General features: G+C 44.1%; 1 protein-coding gene and 1 non-coding gene across 2 annotated transcripts; one reads left to right on the forward strand and one right to left on the reverse strand.

The window, feature by feature from the left end:
- Positions 1–262: 262 nt before the first annotated feature.
- snrpb2 (small nuclear ribonucleoprotein polypeptide B2) lies at positions 263–7,771 on the reverse strand. Its single transcript, XM_028017825.1, has 7 exons — positions 7,617–7,771; positions 6,607–6,678; positions 1,994–2,166; positions 1,773–1,913; positions 1,630–1,665; positions 1,152–1,240; positions 263–523 (listed from the first exon to the last, which is right to left on the reverse strand). Exons 2-7 carry the CDS (start codon positions 6,668–6,670, stop codon positions 364–366), a joined length of 663 nt encoding a protein of 220 aa, XP_027873626.1. The 5' UTR covers positions 6,671–6,678; positions 7,617–7,771; the 3' UTR covers positions 263–363.
- A 2,874-nt stretch (positions 7,772–10,645) lies between these two features.
- On the forward strand, positions 10,646–10,751 carry LOC114145667 (U6 spliceosomal RNA). Its single transcript, XR_003595753.1, has one exon. It is a non-coding gene; the product is annotated as a U6 spliceosomal RNA (small nuclear RNA).
- The last annotated feature ends 1,397 nt before the right edge of the window (positions 10,752–12,148 follow it).

The raw sequence follows: 12,148 nt of genomic DNA on the forward strand, positions 1-12,148 counted from the left end.
AGCTGCTCCATCCTTGTTTATTGATCTGCCTTTTCAAATTAAAAGCCCTCCCAGAACCAAAATGTTCTGAATTGATCTCAGATTAGAGAAATAAACCATGCATCTCATAAAAACTCCTGATTTGATCTAAATATTAATAAATGTTCTGCTTTATAGAAACTGTTTCAGTTTCCTTTAGGAGAAAATCATCCTGTCATATTTATAATTTAATTTTTTTCTCAATCAATATTTTGTCCCAGAAGGCAGAAACCAAACTGACGAGTCGCTTAATCCATTTATTTTACAAAAATCCAGACGACTCTTTAATCCGTCAAAAAGAAACAGTAGTAAAGTAAAAGTGAGTCCAGAGTGAGGGCGGAGCAGCTACTTCTTGGCGTAGGTGATCTTCATGGCGCAGGTGGCGGTGATCCTGAAGCCCTGCAGCGCGTCTTTGGCCACGCCCCCCTGCGTCTCGCTCTCAAACTCCACGAAGGCGATGTCGTGTTTCCCCGGAACCAGACGCACTTCTTTGAAGCCCGGAAACCTGCAGAAACCGACGCAGAGCAACAGAAACATTAAGACCCAACATCAGGGTCATTATGCTAATCAGATGGGCGGTCCTTAGCTCAGCTGCAGAGACTTTGTTTAGGCCACAGGTAGGACTTAAAGACCTGGCAATGTTTCATTTAAACAGAGACAAACTAAAGTTTTTGTCCAGAAACACCTTCCTGCCTCTGCGCTATGATCTGGCAGCGTGTCGCCTTGATGCCGTCACTGAGTTGTGACTCAGCCCTGACTTAGCGCCAGCAGATTTCTGCTCTGCTTCTGCTGGATGTTTCTTCCTGTTAAAGGGCTGGTATCTTCTGTTTTCCAGGAACACAGAATCATTTTAATCCAGTGACTGTTTCCTTCAGTTGTTAGAAAATACTACATAAATCAGTCATGACTTAAAAGAAATTTGATTTCCTGATTTAACGTCTCTTTTGGGTTTCTGTCTCTTTAAGAAGCTCCTGCTCTTTCTAAAGCTCCGCCTCCAGGAAGTTGTCCCAACATGGCTCCTCTATTAGCCCCTTAATGTTTTTACTAGCGATGCTCTGAGCAGCAGCTGCTGTAACGAGCTCAGTGGTGTTTGCTAACTGCTGCTGGCTAGTCTGCAGGGGCAGAGCACTCACTGGTTGAACAGCATGGACAGCATCATCTCGTTGGTTTCCTCTGGCAGGTTGTTCAGGAACAAGATGTGGTTTGGAGGATTGTCTGGAACCTGAGAACAGAAAAGAGACGGGTTGGTTCTGAACGGCCCGATTCGTGTCGTTCCACCCAGAACGGTCCGATCTGCTCGAAACGTGAACCTAAATCGTTTCCGTTTTCACAGCGTCTGAACGCTCGTGTAACATTTTATCCGACTTTTACGCAGCTAACGTGAGACAGCCTAACCTGCTGTAAACAGAACCAGAACCTCCCGACCTGATGCTGGGTTCCTCCATGATGCCATTTGGTTTCTACTGAGACCAGAACCTCTGGACTGGGTTAAGCCACACTGTTCAGATTTCCGTAAACCAAACTGAAGCCATGGATGTTCTGGGTCAGGTTCTGATTGGACGGGTCGGCGGCGAGCCTCAGAACCGGCTCAGGTGAGCGCAGACGGCTTACCTGAACTGCAGGCGTCTGCGCAGGCACAGCTAGAATCTGCAGACAGGAAACAGACAGCAGCTGTGATCCAACAGAAAGGAACCATTTGTGGAGCATGTGACCTCAGCCAGAGGTCATACAGGGGTCAGCCAGGGGTCACCCACCGCTGAAGGCTTCTTAGCGGCGTTAGCTGCCGCTGCCGCCTCCTGGGCCTTCTTCTTCTTCTCCTTCTTCTTCTCCTTGTCGCTGAAGGTGCCTTTCATCTTAGAGATGACCTCCGAGTCGGTTTTAGCGTACTGGATCCTCTGGAAGAGAGCAGAACCGGTTAGCACCGCAGCTAAAGAGGCTAGAGGCGGTCAGCTGCGCGGTGCATGCGGCGGCGCACCATGGGTTTGTTGTAGAAGGGGAATCCCTGCAGCTGGCGCAGCGCGTTGGTTGCGGCCGTCAGCTCCTTGAACACGACGAAGGCCTGGCCCCTCGTCTTCATCGTCTTCATGGCCACGATGTCGACGATCTGGCCGAACTGGGAGAAGAGCGCGTAGAGCGAACGCTTCAGCTCTGCAGGAGAAAGTCAGAACCGATTACTCCTACATCATAGAGGAATAATCTCCATTACCAAAAATCATGAATTTTGGTTTATTTTAACGTATCAATGGTTTAATATTTGAAGCCACTCAGTGAGTTCATATGTCACAAATATAGAATCAATAGAATAGAATTCAACTTTATTGTCATTGCACTGTCACAAGTACAAGCAACGAGATGTAGTTTGCATCTATCCAGAAGTGCTCTATGAGATATAGATATTTATTTACAGATGTACAAGACTATGTATGTATGGACTATAAGGGGTTATAGCAAGAGATATAGATATTGTGTATATATATAAATATGGGAGCTATATGCACAGATTATACAGATTATACAAGAATGTTAAGGAATGAATTATAGATAAATAATGGCAGATAAAATTTACAGGTTGTATGTGTGTGTGAAGAAAACAGTCCGTGATGTGTGTGTGTGTGTGTGTGTGAGGATAGTCCATGTGTTATTGTTGTATGAGAGGATAGGGGAGTACAGTCCTTATAGTTTATGTTTTATGTCAGGAGGCGTTCAAAAGCCTGACAGCTGTGGGAAAGAAGCTGTTCCGGTGCCTGGTGGTTCTGGTCCGTAGGCTTCTGTAGCGCCTCCCAGAGGGCAGGAGGGAAAAGAGTGTGTGTGCTGGGTGAGTGGAGTCCTTTGTGATTTTCCCGGCCCTTTTCAAACACGGCTTCCTGTAGATGTCCTTGATGGCAGGGAGCGGTGCCCCGGCGATATACTGGGCAGTTTTCACCTCCCTCTGCAGCGCCTGCCGGTCGGAGACAGAGCAGTTCCCGTACCAAGCTGTAATACAGTTGGTGAGGATGCTCTCAATGGTGCAGCGGTAGAAGTTCGTGAGGATCTCTGAGGACAGGTGGTTCTTCCTCAGGGTCCTCATGAAGAAGAGGCGCTGATGCACCTTCTTAATGAGTTTGGAGCAGCTGGTCGTCCAAGTCAGGTCCTCGGAGATGTGGACTCCCAGGAACTTAAAGGTGTCCACACGCTCCACCACTGTCCCCTTAATGTGGATGGGTGGATGTAGGTCAGCGTTCCTCCTGAAGTCCACGATAAGCTCCTTGGTCTTCTCGGTGTTCAGCTGCAGGTTGTTTTTGTCGCACCACTCAGCCAGACGGTCTACCTCCTCCCTGTAAGAGGCCTCGTCATTATCTCTGATGAGGCCGATCACCGTGGTGTCGTCTGCGAACTTGATGATGGCGTTAGAGCCGTGGACAGGTCTGCAGTCGTAGGTGAAGAGGGAGTAGAGGAAAGGACTCATCACACAGCCTTGTGGCACTCCGGTGTTTATGATGATGGTGGATGAGAAGTGGTTGTCCAGCCGGACATGTTGAGGTCGACTGGTCAGGAAGTCGAGCAACCAGTTACACATGAGTGGACTGATGCCGAGGTCTGTGAGTTTGGTAATGAATTGTGATGGGATGACAGTGTTGAATGCTGAACTAAAATCTAAGAACAGCAGTCTGGCGTAAGTGTTCTTACTGTCCAGGTGAGAAAGGACAGAGTGCAGCGCTATAGAGACTGCATCCTCTGTGCTCCCGTTCTGCCTGTATGCAAATTGGTGGGGGTCTAGTGTGGGGGAGGAGACAGGATCTGAGGTGTGCTAAGACCAGCCACTCCAAGCACCTAGTAATGATGGGGGTAAGGGCTACTGGGCGGTAGTCATTGAGTCTGGTTGGGTTGGGATTCTTGGGGATTGGGACGATGGAGGTAGACTTGAAGCAGGTCGGTACCACAGCGCGGGCCAGGGACAGGTTGAAGATGTCCGTCAGCACTCCTGCCAGCTCCCCAGAGCACGTTCTGAGGACATGTCCAGGTATGCCATCAGGACCCGCAGCCTTGTGGGATTTAATCCTGCTCAGAGCCGCTCCTACGTCAGTGGGGAGGAAAGTCAGTGGCTGTTGGCCTGGGGTGGTAGCTGCTTTGGTTGCAGTTGTGGTATTCCCTTTCTCAAAACAAGCATAGAAGTTGTTAAGTTCGTTGAGGAAGGAGACGTCAGTAGAAGCGGGGGTGGTATTGGGGTTCTTGTAGTCTGTGAGAATCTGAAGGCCTTGCCACATACGTCGGGGGTTGGCGTTAGAAAAATGATCCTCCACCTTCCTTTTGTAGTGGTGTTTGGCCTTCTTGATTCCCTTCTTCAGCTCAGCCCTGGCTGCACTGTAAGTCTGTGCATCCCCTGACCTGAAGGCGATGTTGCAGGCCTTCAGCAGGAGACGAACGTCTCAGTTCATCCAGGGTTTCTGGTTGGGGTACATGGTAATGCGTTTGCAGGTGGTGACACGTTCTATGGTGGTGGAAATATGGTTCAGTACAGATGAGGCGTACTGATCCAAGTCTGTATGGTGGAAAATAGTCCAATCTGTATTCCTGAACCGGTCCTGGAGCACAGCGTCTGAGCCCTCTGGCCACACCTTTACTGTCCTCACGGCAGGTTTCACACGTTGGATGAGTGGTAAGTACCGAGGTGTGAGGAACAGGGAGAGATGGTCTGATTGTCCGATGTTGGGGAGGGGTGTCGCATTGTAAGCTCCAGCCAGATTGGAGTAGACATGGTCCAGGGTCTTGTCTCCTCTGGTGTGGCAGGAGACATGTTGGTGGAATCTGGGAAGAACTGTCTTCAAGTTGGAGTGATTGAAATCACCTGCAACAATAAAAGCAGCCTCGGAGTATTTGGTTTGGTGTTTGCTAATAGCCGCATAGAGTTCTTTCATGGCTAGCTTGGCATTAGCATCCGGGGAGATGTACACGGCAGTAAGGATGATCCAGGTGAATTCCCTTGGGAGGTAATCAGGTCTGCATTTGACCATTAAAAACTCCACATTCTGTGAGCAGTGACTCTCGGTAGTAGCAGAGTCTGTGCACCAAGCTTTGTTAATATAAATGCACAAACATCCGCCTCTGGTCTTGCCGGAAGCATCTGCTGTCCTGTCGGCTCGGTGTGTGTGGCGTCCACTTAGCTGGATAGCATTATCCGGGCAGCTGTTGTTTAGCCATGTTTCGGTGAAAAACATGACATTTGAGTCCATAATCCGTCTGTCACCCGTGATGGATAGTCGTCACTCGTCCATTTTTATTAGCCAGAGAACGGACATTGGCGAGGAAAATGCTGGGTAAAGGGAGCCGGTGTGGTGTTAGCTTTAGCCTAGCTCGCACCCCTCCACGCTTACCCCGCCTATGATCTATAATTGTTTTTAAATCATTCCCAGGACAAAATGTTTGCATGTTAATAATGTAGCATCGTTAATATACAGTGAAAAGCTTTGGTCCCAGCTCTCAGCCTTGAGAAACTCCATATTTAGTTTTTTAGTTTTCTCCTGTTACGAGCGGTTCTGATCCGTCCCGTAATCCTGTCATATGGCAGCGATGACATCCGATCAATGGTCTGAATTGATTTTCTGGAATCGATAAACATCCCCACTCTGCATCACTTCCTGTCTGCTGCTGCAATTTCTTTAATTCTAATTTTGATTTATTTTAATAAACTAAATCTAATTTCTGCGTTTCAGCGTTGCTCGTCTGGACGAAATCATTTCATTTATTCAATTACAAAAATAAAGTCAAAATATGAGAAGTAATTTCGTGAGAACTATGAAAAAATTAAGCATCTTGGGAAATTATGTTGAGGGTATTGATCAATATGGGTTGTTGCTGTACGGTGTTTGAACATCTTGTTCAATGTGCCCTTGTTTAACTTTGAGCCCCTGGCCCTCCAAAGCTCTCTGCACGGCCCTGATGCATTGTGACGAGCTTCACCAGCGAGGTCATCCTCCGCCGCAACACGCAAACGTCCCCGTTCACTCTGAGCGTTATAGTTTCACACGACACGATTTGTTGCTGCGCAGTGAGAAGGAAACAGGAGACCAGCTGCAGGCTGAGAAGCGAGATGCAGCTGATCGGTTTGTGATCGGCAACAAGACAGTGATCGATCATACACTTTTTCACGGAAATCGGCAGATTATGATCGGTGGCAGATCGATAGGAACACCTCTAATTCAGACAAGGAGATAATTCATATTTTAACATATTTTATCTGCAGCAGGACTTAGAAACCAGACGGATCCTGATAACTGGAAAACAACTTTTTCTCAGGAGTTTAAGACGATTCTGGTAAGATGACGAATCTTTATTCAGCTAAAATTACAACCATATTCTCAGAATTAAACAAAAAGTCTTGCAGTGTTGCCCTGATAAAAATATTTCTGTTTTATAAAAAGTGAGGAAATAAAAGAATAAATTGAAAATCTGAGACTTTTTAGCCACATTGGTGCTCGGGTCGGGTTGTGGGTTCTGAAACAGAACCGTCAGCTTTACCACCAGATTTACCATCTGAACCTTTTCCTCAAAATATAGAAATGCTTCATGTAGATGCTGGAAGATGAAGATAGCAAAGCAGTTTGCACTGACCTTCTTTCTTCACTTTATCGTTGATGTTGTTGATGTAGACGGTGTGATTCGGCCGAATGTCCATGTCTGAATCTGAGGAAACACGAGGAGAGATGCTGACGACCCGTCGTCCGCCCCGGGGCGCACGGCGACCCGTCGTCCTCCAGGCCCGGGCGTTGGACCCGTCCTGACTGATTGGACCCTCTCAGCATCCTTAGAGCGTAGGAACATGTCGCCCTGAAACCGGACTGGGCCTGCTGATGGTTCTGAAACATCCAGACACCTAAACTCTGCTGCTGGGTCAAAGGTTACCCTGAGTCACATTAATTAGGTTTTTCACCTTTAACCTCTTTATTTTATGGGTTAAATGATGTCGTTCAACAGAAAATCAGAAAACTAAAGCAGAATAAATGATTTCCTCCATCGCTGGCCCAAAGCGGAACAACCGGACAGAACCTGATGTCTCCATCCTAACGCTCAGATGCTACAGTTAGCTCATTTAAGTTCCCTTTGGGATTAATCAAGTAGTTTTGAATTTAAAATAAAAACAAGAGATGATACAGTGAGGTCATTTAAAATAATAATATAACAAACAGATGGACTCAAACGGGAGATTTCTGTTTCAACATTGACCGTCTTGCTGAACCCTTTATAACCAGAACATTTATCACCTTCAGGTTGATCAATTATTTCTGTAGCAAAAAGTTTAAAGAAATACTGAACAAACTGGACTGAAGGAGGAAACTCAAAGCTGAAGATGGAAAACGGTTTACTTTATTTATACCTCGGCTGAATATTCTGGCGAAACTCATCAATAAATTCATGTTTTATGAATGTTTAGTTCATTTATTCTATTTTAGCACGCCAGGCTAATGTTAGCATCTGTTAGCTCTACGACTAACAGCTTCAGTTTAAACCACTTCCGTTTTAACGGCGGGCTTCTCCCCCGGTCAGAACCATCCGGATCATCGGCCAGACCAGACCTGGGTCACTTTCTTTTAATCGGAGTTAAAGGGGCAAATAAAACTCACCTGTTCAGAGGTAGGCAGGAGCCACACTGTTGTCTGCGCTCTCGGTCTTCTTCCTGTTCAACCGGCAGCTAGCAGCTAGCCTACAGACAGTTTATCGCCCCCTGCTGCTCCGGAGGAGAAAGACTTCTTCTTCTTCTGCAAAATTTTATATTTTTTAATGGCTATTTATTTATCTATCTCGTGGCGACAAACTCCAGACTGGACCTCAACTTGTGGGATGTCAGGGCTCCAGGAGGACGGGGCTGCTATAACAGCTGTCAGTGTACACAATGTGGCCCGAGCTCTTTGTTGACTAATGTGTTCACTACATCCAACGACAGACTCTTTCCTGATGATGTTTTAGATTTTCCAGTGTGTAGCTGGAAATCCACAGTAGAGCCATTTATATCAGCCAGTACAATAAATCTCAGGTCCCACTTTGTCGGCTTGGCATACATGTAATGTTTCACACCAAGCCTGGCCTTGGTCTGACCCATCCTCACGCCCACTGCCGGGGTGGAATAAAGCACCTGACCAAATGCACCACCAAAAATGACTAATATGTAGTCATTTTTGATGCATATCAAAAGTGTTTTTCTCAGTAAACAACCTGTTGAGACAAGTAGAAGTCAAACTAAGATAGAAATGTAATCTTTAGATATGAGCGTAGTTCATCTAATCTCATCTACACATTTACAAAACCTTAAGGTTCAAAATAAAACAAGTTTTAATGAGTAGCTCCTCTTCATAAAATTCTTCATAAATATTGATTTATTGCAGTGGCTCTCAATACAAGTTATGTGTTATTTAAATAATAACTTAAGTTGCGTTATACGTTTTTCTGTTTTTATTTTTCCATGTCCTGGATGGCTGAGAACCTATAAATATGTATGTAGCAGACCCCCCTCAAATGAAGGATTATGGCATTAGGGTTTGACATTAAATCTGTCCAGTTTTATTCCTTTGCTATTCCTATGCTGTACTCGTTATGAGACGACATGCAAACTCAATGCACTGCTGAGGAGGATACAGAGCGGACCAACAAGGTGTCTAACCCTAACCTAACCCTAACCATAACCACAACCCTACTGACTCAAACCAAAGTGACATCAATCTATTAGGATTTAGGTATTATACAAACATGACTGTTGTTTCTAGTTTTGTTTTTTTGTTTCTCACTGCATACACAGAAGCCTAAAGCTCTCAGAAGGAAGAACCCAGCAGAAATCCTCCCACTGGTTGCTGATGTTGCTGGTGACCTTCAAGGGGAAAACGAGGCAGAGAAGATGCTCAGCTGCTTCTGGACAGGAGAAAGCTGGATGCCATCTCCAGTAAGTTTTCAGACTTAAGTGCTACTAAATGTAGCATTTAAGCTAACATTGTTATTTTAGCTCATTTTTATATAAAAGCAAAGTTTTACATAATAAAAGGAGTATATCAGTGTTTGTCAACCTGCTGGTGATAACCTACACCCTACTGGTAGTGTCAACATGCTAATCTCTCTACATGCTAGCTATTGCCCTCATGCTAACATTAGCCTTGCACCTAAAATAGGCACTTTTTATTAGCTATGTCTATCATCCTGAATGAAGTCAATATAAATCAACATCCTGGTGATGCCCCACATGCTTCTGACATCATTTTAGCTAACCTTAGCATTTGGGATCATTTTAATTTGTACACTACTGTTAGCATACTGAATGGATTAATTTTGTGTTACTCAACACGCTAAGGACAACCCTCAACCTCCTGGTTGTATCTACATGCTAGTGATGCTACATGCTAGTGCTAGTCCTCATGCTAACATTAGTTTGTACTTAGAACAACCATTTTAGCTCATTTTTAGTTTAATAGCTGTGTTTATCATACTGAATGGATTAAGTCAATGTAAGTCAACATGCTGGTGATACCGCACATGCTACTGACAGCATTTAATCTAAACTTAGCATTTTGCATAATTTTTGTTGATACATTAACGTTAGCATAGTGAATCCACTAAGCACTTGTTAGGCAACGCAGCAATGATTCGGGTCAGATCAAAACGCTGATCTGACCCTTTTAAATTTCCTCAGAAATTTTCTAGTTTAAATTTATTCTTGTACGACTATTCTCATTATGACTTTATTCTCGTATTATTCCAAGTTTATTATTATACGACTTTATTCTCATATTATAAATTTGTTTTAAAAGTATTCTGACTTTATTCTCATTACAATGTTAACCTTTTAATATTATGACTTTATTGTTGTATTATTTCAAGTTTATTCTCGTAATATTATGACTCCTGGTAATATTCCGATTTCCTGTAATTTTATTTTTTTCTTAATACGGCTGTAATTCCTTGTTTCAGCTGTTGCTTTAGTTTCGTTTTTCAGACATAATTTATGGTTTCTGGGATTGATTTTGACCACCAGAAGGGAATACACCAGGGTTTTTTGTGTTTTGTTGGGGAGCAGGTAGGTGTTTATTTTCAGTATTTATACTACATTTGAACTTTGGTTTGTGATTTCCTCCTGCCCCAGAAACCAGAGTAACGCTGCTGAAAACTTCAGGGTTACTCTGGGCTTTGCAGTGCTCGGTTTGTCCAGCAGATGGCAGTCATACACCAAACATCGTATGGCTCAGTTTAACCGGAGCAAACCACTTTTCTCCTGTAGTTCTCATTCAGTCTTGTCTTATAGATATTAGTGTGTTCATATTTACCTTTCATAATCACAGGTGATGGCAGGGAGAGCTTTGAGCCTGATATTTGTTGTCAAAGCTCTGGTTCTTGTGAATTCAGCTGGCTGGTTACTTTGTAATGGAGTACAAGATTACCCATCATGCATCTGTGCACAGAAACGACCAGGTTACAAGAATAAACAACAAATTTGTGGATAGTTTGGGTATATTTTTAAAGTAGTCAAGTACAGGAAGGAGGTAAAAGTTTATTTAGCAGCAGATCTTCATGTTTGGAGGTTTTCTCTTGTTATGAAAGTGAAAGTAAAACCGCTGAGGAGAAGGGGGTGAACCAGAGGGCTATAAATACTGCTCTGAGACAGCATGCTAGTGTCCTAGTTCTCTAGGACATATACTAAAATTGGAACGATACAGAGAAGATTAGCATGGCCCCTGCGCAAGGATGACACGCAAATTCGTGAAGCGTTCCTCATTTTCTTTTTCGTCAGAAGAACAAAAAACATCTGAGAAGAACTAAACGGCACTGTCAAATCACTGTTCAACTAACTTCCTGAACACTTTTCCTCCAGAAGCTCAGTTCCCAGAACCTTTAGCCAAGCCAGGTAGGTTCTTCCACCGAGGAGTCTGGCAGGTTATGTGGACAACACCCCATGGCGGTCAGTGGGTTTGTACTGCCACCCCTTCGCCATTGGCAACAGGCTCACGCCATTCCCACATGTGTCCACTAGGGCAAACATCATTCAGATCCAGTTTGGTGTCAGTCTGTTATTCTCAGAGGTGTGACCAAGTCACTGAGTTGCAAGTCTCAAGTAAGTCTCAAGTCTTTGTCCTCAAGTCCGAGTCAAGTCTCAAGTAAAGACAGGCAAAAGTCGAGTCAAGTCTCAAGTCAGGAACCTTTAATTTCAAGTCATTTCGAGTCGTTTTTATTTTTTATTTTTTTTATAATTTGCAATTATACATAAAATTCCAATAATAGACCATTTGTTCGTTTTAAAATATGTATTTATCTCAAATGATAGAACATGTGTAGCTGAACACAAAGTATAAAAACATTTTTAAATTGGACCACTTTATTGCCCAGTTCTGTTAAACTTGATATTCAATAAAAAAGAGGAAAATGCTGACATTTCCACAGCACAATACAAAGAACCATAACAGCAGTTTTTTCCTCTTTTCTCTGACCTGCCAAAACAATATATTGTCAATATAATTTCCCAACGTAGATGTCTTCAAATACACCAACCATCCTTAGATGATACTAGACCCGGCTCATCATCATGATGGGACAGAGAGACTCTGTTCCCTGTGTTCAGGTCCAGAATCTGCTTTCTGTTCCGGAGCCCCGCTCACTATCCACCGGCTTCCTGAGCTAACACGGTGCACATTATTTGTGGAGGCATTTGAAGGACCGGATTTATGGTAAATAATCACCAATTTAACCCGGAGTACACATGCTAACACGAAGTTAGCATTCCAATGGCAGAAGAGACTTCAGAGGTGTCTGCGAAATCTCATCTTAGGACTTTTGGCGCCAGGGATCTCCTCGTATCAGACAGAGATGAGCACGAAGTGGTCCGCCCTTTTACTTAGACAAAAACCAGACACCTTTGCCATAAATGAGGGGAGTTTCCAAGTTTCTCGAGTCCCTACGGAGTTTCTAATTGGTCAAAGAACGGAACGCCTTGACTGCATATATTAAATAGGGAAACACCTCTTTAGTTTAAAATTCCAGGTCAGCACGCCGAGAGAGAGAGAGAGAGAGAGCGGCCGCTATTTTTTGCCTTTTTTGTCTTTGTTTCGTGTTTGTTTGTCTTCCCCTTGTGTGTCTTTATCTTTATTTTTATGAGAAAAATGCATATCCCTGTTCCTCTGCA

This window comes from Xiphophorus couchianus, chromosome 5, assembly GCF_001444195.1.
Source record: "Xiphophorus couchianus chromosome 5, X_couchianus-1.0, whole genome shotgun sequence".
NCBI lineage: Eukaryota > Metazoa > Chordata > Actinopteri > Cyprinodontiformes > Poeciliidae > Xiphophorus > Xiphophorus couchianus.

Excerpts from the sequence above, each read along its gene's own strand:
- snrpb2 (XM_028017825.1), bottom strand. The coding sequence starts at position 6,670 with ATGGACATTCGGCCGAATCACACCGTCTACATCAACAACATCAACGAT. Across the intron at positions 2,167-6,606 it reads CGATAAAGTGAAGAAAGAAG|AGCTGAAGCGTTCGCTCTAC; the intron begins GTCAGTGCAAAC and ends TTTCTCCTGCAG. Across the intron at positions 1,914-1,993 it reads CCTTCTACAACAAACCCATG|AGGATCCAGTACGCTAAAAC; the intron begins GTGCGCCGCCGC and ends GCTCTCTTCCAG.